Source organism: Trachypithecus francoisi, unplaced genomic scaffold (genome assembly GCF_009764315.1).
Source record: "Trachypithecus francoisi isolate TF-2019V2 unplaced genomic scaffold, Tfra_2.0 Contig01474, whole genome shotgun sequence".
NCBI classification, from domain to species: domain Eukaryota; kingdom Metazoa; phylum Chordata; class Mammalia; order Primates; family Cercopithecidae; genus Trachypithecus; species Trachypithecus francoisi.
In genome coordinates this window covers 4,700,812-4,719,676 of record NW_022681435.1, presented here as the reverse complement: position 1 = coordinate 4,719,676, position 18,865 = coordinate 4,700,812, and the positions used below count along the sequence as shown (strand labels likewise).

Genomic DNA, 18,865 nt, shown 5'->3' with positions numbered 1-18,865 from the left:
CACAGACTTAAATGTAAATCACAGAATCATAAAGCGTTAAGGGAAAAAAACACGGGAGAGCTATGCCTTAGACCTGACACCAAAAGCAGGGGTCATAAAATGGAAAACTGATATACTTGACTTCATGAAAATTACAAACTTTTGCTCTGCTAAAGACCTGTTAAGAGGATGAAAAGACAAGTTACAGACTAGGCGAAAACACTTGCAACCACATAGCCAACAAAAGACTAGTATCTAGGCTCTATCAAGAGCTTGTGAAACTCAATGGTTTGTTGTAAAAGCAAACAACCTAATTAGAAATGGGCAAAAGATATGAAGAGACATTTCACCAAAAAGGAAAGACAGATGGCAAATTAAACCCATGAAAAGGTGTTCAACATCGTTAGCCACTAGGGAAACACAAACTGAAACTACAATAAAATAATACCACACACCTATCAAAATGGCTAAAATTTAAAAATGGTACCACCACCAAATGTTGGAGGATGCAGAGAAACTGGATCCCTTGTGTGCTGCTCCTGGGAATATAAAATGGTACATCTACTCTGCAAAACAGTTTAAGAGTCTAAACATGCAAATACCACATAAGCCAGCAATTATATTCGGCTGATAAATAGGCATTTATCCCAGAGAAATAAAAACTTATGTCCACACAAAAACCAGTACACAATGTTAATAATAGCTTTATCCATCATAGCCCCCAACTGGATCCAATGCAGATGTCTTTCAACAAGTGAATGGTTAAATGAACTATGGTAAACCATACAACAGAATCTACTCAGCAATAAAAAGGAATATACTATTGATATACGCAACAACCAGGGAAAAATGCTGAGTGGAAAAAAAGTCAATCCCAAGGAGTTATATACGATATTATTCCATCTACATAACATTCCTGAAATGACAAAATTATAGAAATGAAAAACAGCTTAGTGGTTGCCAGGGTTAAGGAGTGAGGAGAGGGTGTGGGTGGCTATAAATGAGCAATATGAAATCCTTGTAGTGCTGGAAAAGCTCTGTTATCTTGACTGAGTCAATGCCCATTTCCCAGTTGTGATACTGTTCTATAGTTTTGTGAGATGTTACCATTGTGGGGAACTGGATGAAGGGTATACAAGTTGTCTCTGTACTATTTCTTACATGGATCTATAATTATCTCAAAAGAAAAAGGGAAGGAAGTCCCTCTGCCAAAGTAGTACCTTTCTCCAGACCTGGTAAACCAAGGAGCTGAAAGGCATTGAGTGAAGGACCTGCCAATCTAGCAAGGACCCCAGAGGCCACACCCCTTACACTTTCTGAACCATGAACAGTGGCAGCAGGGTCGGTTCAGGGATCCACTTCAGGTGACGAGACTAGACTAACTAGACACTAATGTGCAGACCCAGGGCACCCTGCCTCAGAGTCGCAGGCACAGGCTTAAATTGTACTGGGTTCCTACCCCAGAAAGCACAGGCCAGGGTGTGAGCACAGAAAAGCTGTTACAATGTGGGCTGGTACACTCTTCCAATTCACCCATGAGCTACCAAGAATGTGGAGGTCAATGGGGAAATGGAAAGTTAAAGTGTTAAATACATGGAATACTGGCTGGACAGGATGGATCACATCTATAATCCCAGCACTTTGGGAGGCTGAGGCGGGTGGATCACTTGAGGTCAGGAGTTCAAGACCAGCCTGGCCAACATGGTGAAACTCCGTCTCTACTAAAAATACAAAAATTAGCTGGGTGTGATGGTGTGTGCCTGTAATCCTGGCTGCTCTGGAGGCTGAGGCAGGAGAATCACTTGAACTCAGGAGGCAGAGGTTGCCATGAGCCGAGATTATGCCACTGCACTCCAGCCTGGGCAACAGAGTGAGACTCCATCTCAAAAAAATATATATGGAACGTGTTGGACAACAGAGGAAAGGAGGGGCTCGGCACAGCCACCGGTACCTCAGGCTCCCCTGGGTCCATTTCTAGATTTGTAAGCGGTCATGTGCGTTGTAAGTGCCACCCTCAGACAGAAACCAAGTTCTGTGGGTAGATGTTTTCCCAATCGAGTTGAACAAACTATAAACTGGCCGACAGTCATGTGACTGGCAAGTGAGAAGGATGAAACAAAGGCTACTTTCTCTTTTCTTTTCTCTCTGTCTTACTGCAGCCCCCACCTCCTGCTCCCATGGCTGCTGGATGGCACCCCGGGCAACAGTAATGGGCGAGAACCTCCATGGTCACATGTGGAGGCTAGGATGGCAACAGCCACAGGCATCCTACTGAGCCCCTAGAACCGAGGAAGAGACTCCAGGTTGGGTTAAACCATGAATGCTGAAGACACAGCAGCTACTCCTACTGAGGCAGAAGCCACACTCCCCGCCTGGGTCTGAGTGACACAGTCTGGCTGTGTCTGGGAAAATGGGAAGCTGTGGAGAGGCATTCTGGATCCAGTGAGAAAGGGGAAACGAAGAACAGGAGGACAGCGTGCTATGGGGCCTTTTCACACAGCTGGTCCTGCAGTGCGTTGGCTATGCAGTGGGCTGAAGCTCACTACAAACCAACGCCCTTCTGTGGTGAGCTCAGTGGCCTACATAGATGAGGGGATGGCTGCAAAAAGGACACAGAACAGGAGGTGAGTGTTTTGCTTGTGTGTATCTGGCCTGAGAGTTAAATGTACATTTTGCCCCAATTCACTCCTTGGGATTCCACGTGAAATAGGTGACCTGCGTTATTTTACTCATCCCAGCAAGACACAAAAGTGATGCCAAAGCAAACACACACAAAAGAAAAGATGCTAATCTCTCCTCCCGGGACAGAGCTTCACCCATTTCACCCTAGTTTGGCTGCTGAGCCTAAAAGGTTAATAAAGAACAAAAACTAGGGAAACACAGGGAAGAAGGAAATCCTACCCACCTGCCCATGCCCTTCCTTGCTCTCAGAGAAGGAGGTCTCAGATACACATCTGAGGGTAGCTCCAAAGGCCAGATACAGAGCACACAGCTCATAGTGAGAACCCTCCTAAACCAGGACACAGTCGACCACTCTACACAGCCCAGCAGCAGACAGACACGAGACGAGAGGAAAATAGAAATGAAGAAAGAGCTTTTTGGCGTTTTCCCCTTTTTTTACTGCATCCTGTTAGGATGAAAAGAAATATTATCCTTTTGATGAAGTGGTGTCAAGATGGGAGGACATCCATGGAGACAAAACCCAGGCATTGTCACCGGGCTAGGTTAACAGCTGGAGCCATCACAGCCTTCTTGAACTAAGTCGCTGCTTTCCTGTTTTTTGAGCATTTTACTGCTGGAGTCAATGAAACATTTAACATTCAAACCTGCAAGAATGCTGTCAAAACTCTTTATTGCTTCCATTTCCACTAAACTGAAAAACCAGAGAAAAAAAATTACCGGAGTATTCTTGATCTTTTGTTCCCCACACTCGAAATGCTACAAAGAACTTAAACCAGTAATTACCCTTGAGGAACTAATCACCAAGATAGTATCAAACTTCTGAACTGCAGCACAAACATCCTAATTAACAAACTATTGGAGGGGGAAAAAAAGGAAAGCCCAGTTTACTGCTAAATCTTTATAAAGAGATGTTTGAGGGGCAAAGTATATTAGCTCAAACTAGTGCTCGCTTTGAATTTCACAAGTGGTTTTTGGTTTTTTTGTTTTTTGGTTTTTTTTGGAGACAGGGTCTTGCTCTGTCACCTGAGGCTCTGAGGCTGGAGTACCATGGTATGATCTCAGCTCACTGCAACCTCCACCTCCCAGGCTCAAGTGATCTTTCCACCTCAGCCTCCCAAGTAGCTGGGACCACAGGCACGCGCTACCAAGCCCAGCTAATGTTTGGTATTTTTGGTAGAGACGAGGTTTTGCCATGTTGCCCAGGCTGGTCTTGAACTCCCAAGCTCAGGCAATTCACCTGTCTCGGCCTCCCAAAGTGCTGGGATTACAGGCGTAAGCCACTGTGACCAGTCAAATTTCACAAGTTTTCTGGTTTGGACATTACATCACATGGTCTAACTCCAATTTATTTCATTCAACATGTCTAATTACTTCCAAATAACAGTATTATAAATTTATGATAAATACATTTCTCTATTAGCTAAAAGTTGCCTCATGAAGTAGCAAGTGATGGATATAAAAGGCTGGCTGATGCCCACTGTGAAATGTAATTCACCAACATCGACCTGCACTTCACTGCAAAACAAAGGCTGCAAACACATACAAAGGTATTCTGTTTAATTGGAGGTGGGTTTGCCATTTGTGGCTTGAATTCATTGCAGTGAAGGATATTACTGAACACACTTCTGGACCACCATCTTAAGTAAGCAGACATGCCATAGAAGTGGGTACTGATAAATGCATTCAACTATAAAAGAAAGATCAGCATTATAAATAACAACAGTAAGCTCAGGACAGCTGCCAGCAGATAAATAACAGTAAGTATTTTTCTAAATATCAAAATTGTCACTAACTCAGGAACTCTGATGATGAAGCCTGGCTCAAACACCTAATACAACAGTATGACACCATAATCAGCTAAATTTCAGACTTTCAATATACATTCCAATGACCAAACGATTACCAAAATCTAAAGTTCCACAACTCAATTAGTACATATATATTATCTTCCCCTCAAAAACTATTTTATTAAAATAAGATAAATGTTTCAACATTGTTTCTATTCTTTTTTTTTAATAGATATGATCTCACCCCAATGCCAGGCTATAGTGCAGTGGCTCAATCACAGCTCACCGCAGCTTCGAACTCCTGGACTCAAGCAATCTTCCCATCTCAGCCTCCCGAGTATAGCTGGGGCAATAGGCACATGCCACTGCTGCCACAACCACCACCGCCACTACCACTCCTGCTACCACCTCCACCACTGCCGCCACCACCACATCCCCAGCTAATTGTTTCTATTCTATGAAAAGAATCCTTACTGGATCATGTGCCTGGCTGCACAGGCATGCACGCACACACACACACCCATCCATTTCACTGCGTTCCCACCCTAAAATCAAGGGCATCTTATCAAGCACTCATGCTTACAGACTCATCACTGAAACACGAAAATTTAAATGATACTCTACTTGTCCACTCGTATCTGCAGCCTGCTGGAAATGTGTAGCCAGTGACGTCTCGTCCTGGAAGACTTCATTACACTCCAAACATTTTAGACTATGTCTACACAGTTTGGAGGGGTCTTCATCTAGGGGCATGGCTGGGGTGATGGGAGTGCTTGAAGGAGCCGATATGACTGTCCCAGTTATGCCAGACTGAATTTTTGTGACAGTGTGTGTGCCAGCTCCCACAGGGCTCTGAAGAGTGGAAGTTGAAGTGGAAGTATTGCTTGATGGAGAAACTATCATTTGATCTGCTGGGACTGGCTTTAAAATTAAGTGGGAGCATTGCATTACCACCCCTTTCTCCTTATGCCCACGGGCATGGGAAAGGAGGCTGCATTTGTTGTAAAAAACGAGGTTCTTTGTACAATGGTTGCACGTTACTTCGATGCGCACGCTCCGTCTGTCGTAGTGCTGGGTGAGACTCTTTTCAAGTGCAAAGGAGTCCCCACACTCCAAGCACTTGTACCCACGCGTCGGTAACGTGATCCCTGCATTGGCGGGAGGACTGAGGTTTGGGATGTAAACAGGGACTGGATTGACACTGCTCAGCACCTTGTTGAAAGCTTCCACCACAGAACTCTGCAAGGACGACACCACCTGGACTCGAGACACCTTTTTGGGGGGTTGCGAGGCTGCTGCATTGATTATTGCCTGCTTTATTTGTTGCTGAGGTTTGGTTAGCACTTGGCGGAGTTCAGAGGTGGCCTGGGCACCCTGAGGCAAAAGGTTAAGGTTGGCAAGGTGCACAGTCTTTGGCACGAGTTTGGCGTTGGCCAGGCTGGATGCCGGCACCACGACAGTTTGCTGCTGGATGGCATTGGCGGCTTTAATGATGGCGCTGCTGGCGCTCTGGACAGAGGCAGCAGATATGACCGTGGCTTTCACCGTGGTGTTGTTAGCGAGCTTCAAATTAATGACTTGAGATCCTGCCGTCTTCACAGCAGACACTGGGAGGAAAGCAGTAGCCACAGGCTTGATTGTGACCTGTTTAGGGGTGAGCTCTGCAGGGGAAACTGCATTGGTCACGACCGCGGACTGGAGAGGCGCCCTGGGGGGAGAGGAAAGGACGGCGGCTGATGCTGAAGATGACAGAAGGGATGTCACAGAGGCCATCACGGATGCTGTCTGCTCGGAAGGTTTCTTCCCAGAGTCAAGATCCACTTCTGGCAGTACCCTGGTCACTGTTCTCTTGATTTCCCCAGAAGATGTCTTAATGGTTTTTATGCGGACTTTGGGGATTGCTGGTGTGGACCCCGCAGGAGAGGACGGGGATCCCTTGCTGCTGTTCTCACTTGAGATGCTTCTGGGACTATCCGGTTGCTTTAGGGATGGTTTTTTGGTCCCGTCGATCAGATTCTGGGATTCAGGAGACTTGTCGGCGGCTCTCGGACTGTCGTTTACTTCTTTTGGTAATGGGGAAGATTCCCTCGAATTGGCCACTGGTTCTTTGCAGGAGTCTGAAGCCGCCTTTTTAGCGCTAAGAGCCGCGATGGCAGCGATGCAGGACGAGAGCTTGGAGGACGACTTTGTCTTTGATGGCACAACGCCGGGAAGGCCAGTGTCGTTCTTCTCGGAGCTCGGCTTCCCATCCAGGACTCTGTTTTCCAGCACCTTGTCAGAGTTTTCCTTCAATTTATCCTCTGCTTTTCTGACTTTAAAAGGTTCATAAACGCTCAGGTTTATAGAATTGGCTTCTGCTTCTCTCTTAACAACTTTGTTTTTCTCCATATTGCCTGACGTGGAGAGTCCCGTTTTGCTGGAGTTTTCCCCTCCCAGTGCCTTCAGCTTATCGTAGTCCTGCTGGGGAGCCGACCCTGTCAACACGTTCGACCTGAAGCTGGATCGCACATCCTCCTTGTCAGGAGGGTCATCTACCTCGATCTTCTCATCGTCGTCAAACTCTTCAGCACTGGAGATCGGGCTAAACTGGCTGAACGTCGAGTCTTTCAGAGCCACCTCAGAGGCAGGCACATCTCCTTTCAAGGACTTCGCTCCATCTTTACTGTAACTGTCGAGGGAGGACGCTGTGAGAAACCCATTATGGAGGCCATTGCCGGTGGGGTTGTGGCCATCTTTCTCCCCGCCCTCGGACGAGTCGATGTTCCGAACATTCTTGACGATAACGCTGACACCCACGTCAGAAGATGAGGGTGCGTGGGAGTCATCCTCTCCGTGAGCGTTCTGTTTCATGTGGCTTTCGTGGTCATCGTGTCCAGACTCAATAGCTGCTTTAGGATCGACCATATCTGGGATGTCAAATGCTGCCAGGAGGTCATCAAAGTCTGGGGTCTTCATATCCCCCATGGTCATGAATTTGAGCAGATGTTCTGTTAAATGAGCAGAAAATAGTTCCATCAGTAATTGGTATTTCCTCGCGATGAGATAAAACCCCTATACAATTCGCACTAACGTAACAACGATTACCAAGAAAGAGCAAGGAGGTAACTGCATTTACGGTAATTACAAAACTCTGAGTCCAAATGGACAAACATCGAGAAAATACATGTAAGACCTAGATAATTTTAGCTTCAAAAGTGATCCCTTCATACTGCTGTACGGCGTTACCAGCATGGCTCCTCCCAGCTAACAAGAATGAAGTTGACGGAAACTGCTGTAGCCTAGAAAAACAGGTTCTGGTATAGCAACTAGAAAATGTGTCATTTTCATAAAAAGCTACTTCCAACATATTTTGATCTTGACAGTATTTAATTCCGCTAGCAAAATTATCACTATCATCGTCACCATCAGATTTGGGATACTTTATTAAAAGAAACATGCTACAATCAAAAAAGCCAATTACAGATTTCAATATTCATCCACAGGAAAAAAAAAGAAACGAGCATCCACACCCACCGCAGGATACCTGCTAATAAATTCCACTTGGGACTTTTTTTTTAAAAAAAACCCTAAGGAGCTGATTCCGTCCATTTTTATTTAACCCTAATTTTCCCTATTATTTTTGTTAAAAAAGAAACACTCTCAGATGATAGGAGGATGGAGAGTTTTAGAAAAATGGCTGGTCACAGCCATTACTAAACAGGAAGGATATATGAATACATGCAGTGCTTGAGGGTCTTTAAAAGGGGCCCGTCCCCCCACCTGCAGAGGACAAGTGACTGTCAGGGGGAAATAAAGCCTCCACTGCAGGGGGTATGTTCTGCTCCCTGGACCCCCAGCCTTCTGTCCTGGGACTCTACTGTTTCCTGGTCTCTACTCCAGTCTGTGTGTACTTGTCTCCTCTTACAGACTGGCCTGTAAGCTGCCTAAGGACAGGCAAAGTGTCACTCATCTTTCTAGCACAAATGTCAAATAATTGACGCAATACCAAGACGGGTTCTAGCATAAATGTCAAATAATCAATGCAACACCAAGACAGGCACTGGGTTTATAACAGAAGAACAGGGCTGGACCCAGCTCTGACACTCACTAGCTCTGGGGCCCTCAGGAAGTGAGAGGATCTCTTGGATCTGTTTCTTCTGCAGTGGAGGCAAACAGCCAGGGAGAGAAGGAAAGGAAAGAGGGAAGAGCAGAGAGCGAGAGAAGAGAAAGAGGAATGAGGCAAGCAGCAGTCAGTCGGAAGGGAAGAGGGTAGCAGCTGACTTTAGGCAACTTTCAGTGGAAGAATTCACCTAGCCAATTTAGATGCGTGTTCCTTGACAGACTCTGTTCTTCAGTATTTACTGTGTTATTATCCTTCCTTCAAATCTGTTTTAGTGATCCCTGACACGTTGTCTCCTTCCACATCTTACTGAAGCACTTGATTTTTTTTTTCTTGTACAATCTAGAAAACATCACACATTCCTAATAAAAGTAACTATTCCGGGGTCAAGAGAGAATTTCTACTCAGTGAGAATATACCTGCCTGAGAAAACTCATATACACCACAAATCTATCAACAGCTAAGACCTTCAGCATATTAACTCTCTCTGGGGACACATCAAACACTGTTAAGAATTTGGTTAGGAAAAACTACTGTTGAAGGCAAAATCAACGCTTAGGGTTCGATGGGAGCTGAAGAATAAATCTGCTTCTCTTCACACCTGTCTCAGTTAATACCAGCTGAAGAAGTCACACGTGCTTTTCTTTCGATGGCTTACTCAGCCTAGAGAAAACACTCTGTGGCCACTCTTCTCTCAGAGGGGCGCCTGCGGAAACAGAGGGGGAATAACATCCACCCAGCACCAAACTACCACCAATGCAAAAAGAACACAGGATATAAAACATTAACATCTCTAAAGGGATACTGAAGTACAAATATCTATGAGAAGTCAGACCCAGTAGGAAAGTCTGTGATTATGATTTTGTTTTTTAAATGAAATTGAACATTTAAACTGCAAAATGTGAGGAATGAAAAAGCCATCTGTCAGGCACTATATCCATAAAAGAATCCACCCACTTAGAAATAATCCCTGAATGTCACCACTCTTATTTCTATCCATCACCCTGGTGTCGTCAATGGAATACTCACAATAAAACTGCCATTAGCAGAGTATTCCTGTGATCTATCTTTACCAACCATGTTGATCTAAAGTTGGAGGTCACTGTTATTAGAAAACTCAAGACACCACCCCCTACCCCACCAGGGTTGAAAGGGCCTGAAAAGAAGATTTTTAACTGATGCAAAGCTTGGGCTCAGGCTCTGGAAGACCCCATGGTAGCGGGGCTTTGCCCTAGTCCCTCCACCTTTTCTTTCGAGCTTCACAGGATTTATGTCATTTGCCCTCTCTTTATGACTTTGGTGAGCAAAAGACTTTATACAGTTACACACTGTTCATCCCAGAGGGCAGTTGGTTCAGGAACAAAAAGAAGATAAGAGATAATTCAAATACTCAGTGGGTGGGAGGCCCAGAACATACAACCACAAGAATGAGGAAAGGTCGCCACGTGAAACCAAACTTGAGTGGTCGGCAGTGCGACTGTCTGATATTCTCAGGAACCCTGGGAAGGTTAATATGGCTCTTCGCACCTTTTTCTGCTGTTATACGTACAGGAACCTCCTGAGTTATAAACGCGTGCACAGCGGCTGTACTGAATCACAGAATTAATGCTAAACTTGTTGCCCTCCACACCACCCCTATCTTTTCCTATCTGCCCAGCTAAAGCAGAGTTAAGGTCTAGAAGGCCCCAGAGAGGAACTCCCATGCCTGCAAACCCCCCAAGGGGTTGAGAAGCAACTCCTTCTCCACAGTGATCCAGCCTCACCCTGTCCCCATCCCTCTACTGCACCTAAAGTTTACACTCTTCTCTTGGAGGATGGGGGGAAGCCCAGCGTGAGGCAGTGGCACGTGGTAAGAGGTCAGCGTGAATTGATGGTAGTTTTAAAAAGTGAGTCAGCCATCCTAGTTCACCTGCAGGAAGGTCGACTATAAGCTGAAAATGCATAATGGGCGTTTTTGAGCGCACTGGCCACCTGAAAGCGCATCGTGCCATCTGAAACCCGAGATCACTGTGGCGGGAGGACTCCCCTGTCTGAGGTTGTATAACTAATGGAATGGATACTACTCCCTGTAACTTCACACTTCTTTTTTGGTTTATAGGAATGTTTTTCATGCCCACAATCACATTGTCCTATTACCCTTTCCCTTCCCACATTCTGGAAGGCAAGAGCAAGAGTTCCATTCCACTTGGAGGGGAAAAAAATGTGTAACTCCCACTTCATTTCTCAGTTATATTGAATACAAAGAGGAATGTTTATGCCTGAAAGTTTGCTTCACTTTCCACCCCAATTCCTAAGTACTACTGTCTTAAAAATAGATTCTTTTGCTTAGAAACATTACAAAAATAAATCTCAGTCCTCTTTTAAAAGATAAAATAGAACGATCTCATTTTAGCTTCCCTTTCCCTCAACAGTTTGATTTTCAAACAGAATTAGCTTTAGTTATTTTAACAATGTCTTTCACTTATGCCCTATAAAATACATCTCCCTTCAAAGGCAATAATAGTCTTTATTTATTTATTTTTTTATTTTTTCCAAGACGGAGTCTTGCTTTGTCACCTAGGCCGGAGTGCAGTGGCACAATCTCTGCTCACTGCAACCCCCGCCTCCCGGGTTCAAGCAATTCTCCTGTTTCAGCCTCCCGAGTAGCCGGGATTACAGGCACCTGCCACCACATCTGGCTAATTTTTGTATTTTTAGTAGAGACAGGGTTTCACCATGTTGGCCAGGCTGGTCTCGAACTCCTGACCTCGTGATCTGCCCGCTGTGGCCTCCCAGAGTGCTGGGATTACAGGCGTGAGCCACCGCGCCTGGCCAATTGACGTTTAATTTAAAAGTAAACCCTATATAAATGACCTACAATTCACTAACAAGCATTTGTGCTTAATGTATAATGTTCTTTCACCCGAAGACATCAACAATATCTGAGGGAATTAGACCTGTTTACAAAAAAGGAAATTCAAAGAACTCAGGTCTGTCACATGATTACTTTATTTTCTCCCATGACACAGAGACAAAACATTTCCTTTCCTACCCAAAGCCTCTGAGAATCATAAAAAGCTATTTCATCTTTGTTGGCAGAAGTCAAAAGTTATGAAGTCAAAAGAAAAACGTAAGAAAAACCTATTCACCCCTTAATCATACTTCTCATACTTTGTAACAAAATTCTTCTTCACAATAAAAAAAATTGTTGGTTTCCCAATTTCCAATTAGAGAATGTCACTATTAAAGGCACAGGCACAGCCCAACCATTGAATCCCAACTTTAAATAATTCTGAAACAGGAAGACACATGCCTAAATCCAGCCAAGGTCTGCCTCCTCTGACCTGTGAAAACACTGGTTCCCTATTTAATAAAGAAACTAACATTTCCCCTAATGAAAATCAATAGCCTCTAAATCATAACAGTCCTACTTAGAGAAAAACAAATCAAAGTCTACTGACCATCTTGACAGTATTATAAAGGCTTTCCATAAAACAACTGTAATAATACAAGGTCTGCTTTAGGATTCCCAGTCCCTATTTTCTAGCACTATCTGGCCACTGAGACACAATTTTTTATTCCATTGAATTTTTTTTAAATAATTATTTTATATATATATATACACACACACACACACATTTTTTTTTTCCTTTCCCTTTCTTTTAGGGCGGGGTCTCACTATGTTGTCCAGACTGGTCTCGAACTCCTGAGCTCAAACAATCCTCCTGCCTCAGCCTCCCAAAGTGCCAGGATTACAGATGTGAGCCACTGTGCCTGACCCAAAAAAGATAACTCAATAAATGAATGGATCTAGCATGTTTTCATCTTTCCTATCTTTCCTTCAAATATAAAATGTTTTTATAACACATGTTTATAGTATGCAATGTTTCAAATTTAATTTCCTCCTCTTAGAAAATCTAGCTAGTATCCCCGGGTTTTGTTTTGTTTTTTTTTTTTTTGAGACGGAGTCTCGCTCTGTAGCCCGGGCTGGAGTGCAGTGGCCGGATCCCAGCTCGCTGCAAGCTCCGCCTCCCGGGTTTACGCCATTCTCCTGCCTCAGCCTCCCGAGTAGCTGGGACTACAGGCACCCGCCACCTCGCCCGGCTAGTTTTTTTTGTATTTTTTAGTAGAGACGGGGTTTCATCGTGTTAGCCAGGATGGTCTTGATCTCCTGACCTCGTGATCCGCCCGTCTCGGCCTCCCAAAGTGCTGGGATTACAGGCTTGAGCCACCGCGCCCGGCCGCATCCTCAGTTTTTATACATCTTCAAGAAACACAGAGATTGACTTCTCTTGGCCGCCTACATTCAAATTCTCGCTCTTCCCATTATCCCATTACGCAAACCTCAGCTCTGCCTCCATCACCAATCTCTTATATCTTTAGAATTTCCAAGGCTCTGCACATTGTGTCTCTTCCACCAAAGAAAAGAAGAAAAAAAACCTTCTCTCCTCTCTTCCAACCGACCTTCTGCTGCTTTTATCCCACTTCAATCTCGACTGCGTATCAGGGAAATCTATTTTCTCACTGCATTTCCATTCCAAACACCACGTCGGTTCAGCTACACAGGCTGACCTCATGGTTCTTCACTCTTCCTAAACCAGCTGGGGACAGAGGTCAGTTTGGGGGCCAAGTTTTTCTAAAAATCTGATGAGCCACACCTCTGGAGCAGCTGCGGTGATTCACTGCCTCTCTCTAGGAAGTGCAGGCAGGGGTGGGAGAGACTGGGCCCCAAAAATGGCAGATTCTCGGATTTCAAAAAAATAGCATACACGCAGACACACACACGTGAAAAAGTGTGGAAAAGCAAAATAAGCAATTATGAAAAAAGCTATGGAATCTCTTAATTACTTGCCATCGGAAGATCCCATGCCAGTGACAAAATGCCAAAGAAAAGTTTCATTTTATCTTTAGCTTTCACGCTAGTCAGACCCTGATTAAGTCCAGACAGCCAGCCCAGAGTACCTTGCAGGTCTAAAGGTTCCCCTCCGGCCACAGGGAAGAAAGCTGACACAATGGGACACCAGCAACTCGCCTGGACCCTCTGACCCGTCAGCACTGCTGGGCACCCTGATCACACTCTGCCTACTCTCAGCAGAAGAGCTTCATTTTCTAAGCAGCCTACACCAGGGTAACACACAGTGTACAAGTACAGTTTATATGCACAAAAAACAGAATGTACGTTTTGTTAATTCTGCGTGAGTTAACAAGAAATTAGCAAATATAGTTGCTATTATCCAAAATAGATATTTACTGGTTTCCTTAAACCTGATGATACCAATCATGGATATACAAATACTTTGCTCAAGGTAGTATGTTTTCTTCTTCAGTTAACACTTGATATTCCCGATCTGAAATTCAAACTGCTTCTGGAAATATCAACACAGGAGTCACTTACTAATGCCACGAACCAGGGCATGACCTTGGGAAATAGAAGAGTGAAGTCAGCCTCAGCCCTTTGCTGCAGTTATTCCACACTTCTCCCTCAAGGTTATAAAAGCAGGCTCCCCGCCCCCATCCATTCCCCCCTCGCACATCAGATGCAACTAAGGGAAAGTCCCTGTCCCTACAAACCTCAGCCTTCTCTGGAAGCTCAGCCTCCCCCACTCAGCCTACTTCTCACATCACAGCTCTCTAAGGAAGCTCACTCCCCAACTCCAAGCTCTCCTGAGTCAAAACGAAAGCTCAGCTACAGTGAGGGCTCCTTTGCTTTTTTCCGGAGAGAAGCTCCAGGGGAATTCAGGGCTTGCCTGTGGCCCTCCACAGCAGGTCCTCAGCGTCATTCAGCACTGCAATTTTGTTTTTCCTTATTAACTCCCGTACTGCCAAGACATAGAGACTGCTGCTTTTCTTTTCTTTGACACAGGACCTGGATCTTCTGCCCAGGCTGGAGTGCAGTGCCATGATCATAGCTCACTGCAGCCTTGAACTCCTGGGCTCGAGTGATCCTTACACGCACCGCCACATTGTTAATTCTTATTTGTTGTAGAAATGGGGTCTCGCTCTCACCCAGACTGGTCTCAGACTAGCCTCAAGTGATCCTCCAGCCTCGCCTCCCAAGTGCTGGGATTACAGGTTTGAGCCACCCTGCCTGGCCTAAGGCTGTGGCCTGAAGATGTTACTAATCTCTCTCCCTCTTCTAAACTCCATCCCCTTTTCTTTCTGAGGTTAAGTTAAAAAATCATAGTCACCAGTCAAGAGGTCTCCCACAGCTTCCTTCCTTCAAATCTTGCCTGTACCTTCACGGCTGGCTTTGCCAAGCCGATCCTCCACAGTGAGCTTGGTCTGTCCCTTCTATTTTGGGTCATTCCTATCCCATCTGCCTAGAGGCATAGAGAGATGTCCCCCAGCCTTACCCTGGAACCCTTGGTGCTCTGTCCTCTTGCCACGCAGCCTTCACGGCTCAAGTTCTCCAGTACTGGGACATATCCTGCTCCTCCCAGTATCTTCCCCAGCCCTCTGACAATCCACTCTCTTGAAACCACCATTGAAATCCAGGCAGGGCTGGGCGTGGTGGCTCATAACTGTGATTCCAACACTTTGGGAGGCCAAGGCAGGATGACTGGTCGAGTTCAGTAAGTCGAGGCTACAGTGAGCTACAATCACGCCACTGCAATCTAGCCTAGGCAACAGAGTAAGACCCTGCCTCTTAAATTAAAAAAAAAAAAAAAAAAAGCCAGGCTGAAGGAGAGAATTTTGGGGATCATGGAATAGTTCTCTATCACAAATGTGGTAATATGGAATAGTTCTCTATCACAAATGTGGTAATGGAGACATGTTTCTGTGCATCTGTCAAACGTGGTGGTTCATGCCCGTAATCCCAGCACTTTGGGAGGCTGAGGCGGGTGGATCACTTAAGACTAGGAGTTCGAGACCAGCCTGGCTGACATGATGAAACCCCCTCTCTACTACAAATACAAAAATTAGCTGGGCGTGGTGGTGCACACCTGTAATTCCAGCTACTCGGGAGGCTAAAGCGAGAGAGCTGCTTGAACCTGGGAGGCAGAGGTTGCAGTGAGCTGAGATCACACCACTGTACTCCAGCCTGGGTGACAAAGTGAGGCTCTCTCTCAAAAAAAAAAAAAAAAAAACCTAGAGAATTTCACTGTGTGTAAATATTAAATTTAAAAATAAAAACCGGGAATGGGAGAGGGCGTCCAAAATTAAGACCAACTGTAACAAGAACCTAAATGTATTACAAATGAATAACATTACTACACTGAAGTGTGCAGGGAAGAAAAAACTAACCTAAACAACTCGGAAAACAGAACTCTGACTGTACGCTGTAAGGCTAATGAAAAAGGACTGTGCACAAACACCGTTCTCCAGTAAAAAAAAAAAAAAAAAACCTGCTGAAATCTAGTTAGTAGTAGTGTACGAATGATAATTTCTAGTTTTCACAAGTGTGTTAGAATGACACAAGATGTGAGCTTTAAGCACAGTTGGGTAAATGGGTACATAGAAATCCTCTGTCCTATTTTTGCAACATTTCTTTCTTTGTTTTTCTTTTTTGTAGAGAGAGGGTCTTGCTAGGTTGTCTAGGCTGGTTACTCCTGGGCTCCAGTGATCCTTCTACCTTGGCCTCCCAAAGCACAGGGATTACAGATGTGAGCCACTGTACCTAGACAAAACTTTAAGTTAAAATTACTTCAACATAAAAGTTAAAAAGGGAAAACCCAGGCTATGTGACATAATACAAAGGAGACCACTTTGGAGATGAAATACTTGCTGTCCTATTTACTACTATTAGCTAGTGACCTGAGGTGGCCATGGCACCTCCCCGAGTGTCCCTTCCTCCTAGGTCCAAAGGAAGGTGCATGCCGTCGCTGAACAGTGTAGTCTCACAGCAAGAAAACACTCCAGAAACGATCCATTCCCAACCCATGTTCCCGCGTGCCTGTTTTTGCTGCCAGTCGCCTTTCATGTTGCCCGCGACCTTACTGCAGAATTTCATTTTCTGGTCATCCTTTCCTCTCATGGACCCCACAGCATTGCCTCAAGCTCACTTGGCTTTTCCTGACTCACTGGCTTTTCCTCTTCTCCCCTTTCATGAGTCCCTTCAGACTCTTTTTTGTTATCTACCTTTGTTCAAAGGCAACCTCACCAACTCCCATGGTCACAACAGTCAGAACAAACAGGTTTCTACCTTTAGCCCTAATTCTGCCTTAAGAGTCGTCTTTCCACTGCTGGGATGATATTCTGCTTGGCCCTTCCCACACTAGGTCAAACTTAAAACTAAAGCCCTCATATTCCCTCCCAACATGTTCCTCTAAATCCTGTGTTTTGTCAATGACCTTCACCTTCTCTAGGAAAACATTAAAAATCTTCAGGCAGGCCGGGCGGCGCGGTGGCTCACGTCTATAATCCCAACACTTTGGGAGGCTGAGGTAGGTGGATCACCTGAGGTCGGGAGTTCGAGACCAGCCTGACTAACATGGAGAAACCCCGTCTCTACTAAAAATACAAAATTAGCCAGGCGTGGTAGTGTGCACTACCTGTAATCCCAGCTACTCAGGAGGCTGACGCAGGAGAATTGCTTGAACCCAGGAGGCAGAGGTTGCGGTGAGCCAAGATCGCACCATTGCACTCCAGCCTGGGCGACAAGAGCAAAACTCCACCTCCAAAATAAACATCTTCAGGCAGCATTTCACAAACCATAAAACACAGATACTACTAGTTCTGTAGGATGTTATTAGGTCTTTCACAAAGACAAGACTGAAATGCACATAGGAAATGCTGGATTTTCCTAAGTTAAACAGATTTCTTTCAGGCAAGACCCACTATTATGCTAATGAGCATTACAAATCTCCAAAATCAGTGATGCCAATAGCCACCAAATTTTGATCTATCTGCAGGTCATTTTTTCTGATCCACAAATACAAATGCCAAAATGACTGCCCAAAAGGCTGCAAAAAGTTTTGTTGTTGCAAGTTATGCATTAGTTACTTTTATTGCATCTTGTCCCCCAACTTCATAAGCTAATGTCATTATTAGCTAATATCAAAGGCAACACAAAGATGCCTTATTGTATTTCACTTTTCATATTATTTGAATGTTTACTTTTTCTCCTATGTTTTGCTAGTTACCAATCAATGAATGATGAATGAATGGATGCAGAGAGCTGATGAATTTCCTGTTTCTTTCTTTCTTCAGCTCTATGAAACAACTTACTGATCTACACTCTCGTCATTTATTAATAAGCAAGAGCATACAAAGCCTATCCATACAGTTCCCTGACTCACTGGCTGTTCCTCTTCTATGTCTATGGACAAACCTTCATGAAGAAAAAGAGCATTTCACATCCCAGGTACACAACACACAAACAGTAAGTGGGAGAGCACAACACCCCTGGCAACATGATTCCATTCCAGCACCAGCGTTCCCTTTGTTCCTGGCTTCTTTGTGTCCGAAAATTTTCCACTTAAAAAAATGAGGATAACAGCATACACTCAACCCCGGGGATATGGAAAGGGGCTACTGATATTTAGAGGGAGCCTTGTCATAATTAAACACACAGCACAAAACAGCATAACATTCAAACAATGAGTGACCAGTGGTCAGAGAATGTCAAAGAATATTCCTACCCTTTTCATTTCAGTATCACAGATAAGAGACCTACAACCAGGCAGGAGACCTATTTGGCCAGAATCACATTTGGGAGAACAGTCTGTGGTGATCTTATTGATTAACTTTCCTAGTCAGACTGCGGCTTTCAGCAAAAGAAGGAAAGAAGCTAAGTGGGCATCATCCTTATGGGGAAGGGCTGGTGCCAGAAGTCTTGTGGGGAGCTCAGGGGCTCACCTTGTCAAAAACAGAACTCACTGGTTGGGAGTGAGTCCTGGCAAAGATCAGAATTAGAGGCTGAGGCACAAATGACCAATCTACCAGGTCAGAACCTGGGAGGCAGACGGAAGAGATGCTGACTGGAAGCACAGCTGCCTGATCATCCTCTCCTGAACCCTCCTGGTCTCTGCAGCCCCCAAATGACAACAAAATTATGAATACACACAGACACAACACTTCACTGTGTATAAAACTTCTCAGCCGAAATCATGCCACTGCACCCCAGCCTGGGCAACAGAGCGAGACTCCATCTAAAAAAAAAAACTCATAAGCAGCAGCAGCCTTAATGGTCATATCTGAGAGGACCCCTGCTTCTCTGCATCCTGCAAAACATGAGGCTCTCTCCTCTGGAGATAGGTGGAGGAGGAGGTGAGATCTGTGAGCCATCTTTTCCAGGTCCTCAGGAACCTCACAAGTGAGTTTTCCCAAGGGAGCCCCAAGAATTATATAGAAATGCAAAACTCTGAGATTTGGGTCTTTGTTAAAATTTACCTTTAAT

At 44.8% G+C, this 18,865-nt stretch overlaps 1 protein-coding gene across 23 annotated transcripts in view; it reads right to left on the bottom strand.

Annotated features, from left to right (window-relative positions):
* The window catches only part of ZNF532 (zinc finger protein 532), a 129,365-nt gene that overhangs the window by 62,847 nt on the left and 47,653 nt on the right, over nucleotides 1-18,865 (bottom strand). For all 23 annotated transcript variants that reach the window (XM_033238757.1, XM_033238761.1, XM_033238770.1 and 20 more), the window contains one exon: nucleotides 5,073-7,435. In XM_033238757.1, the coding sequence (XP_033094648.1) occupies nucleotides 5,073-7,418 (2,346 nt within the window). In that variant the 5' untranslated portion in view covers nucleotides 7,419-7,435. The remainder of the gene's footprint in view (nucleotides 1-5,072; nucleotides 7,436-18,865) is intronic.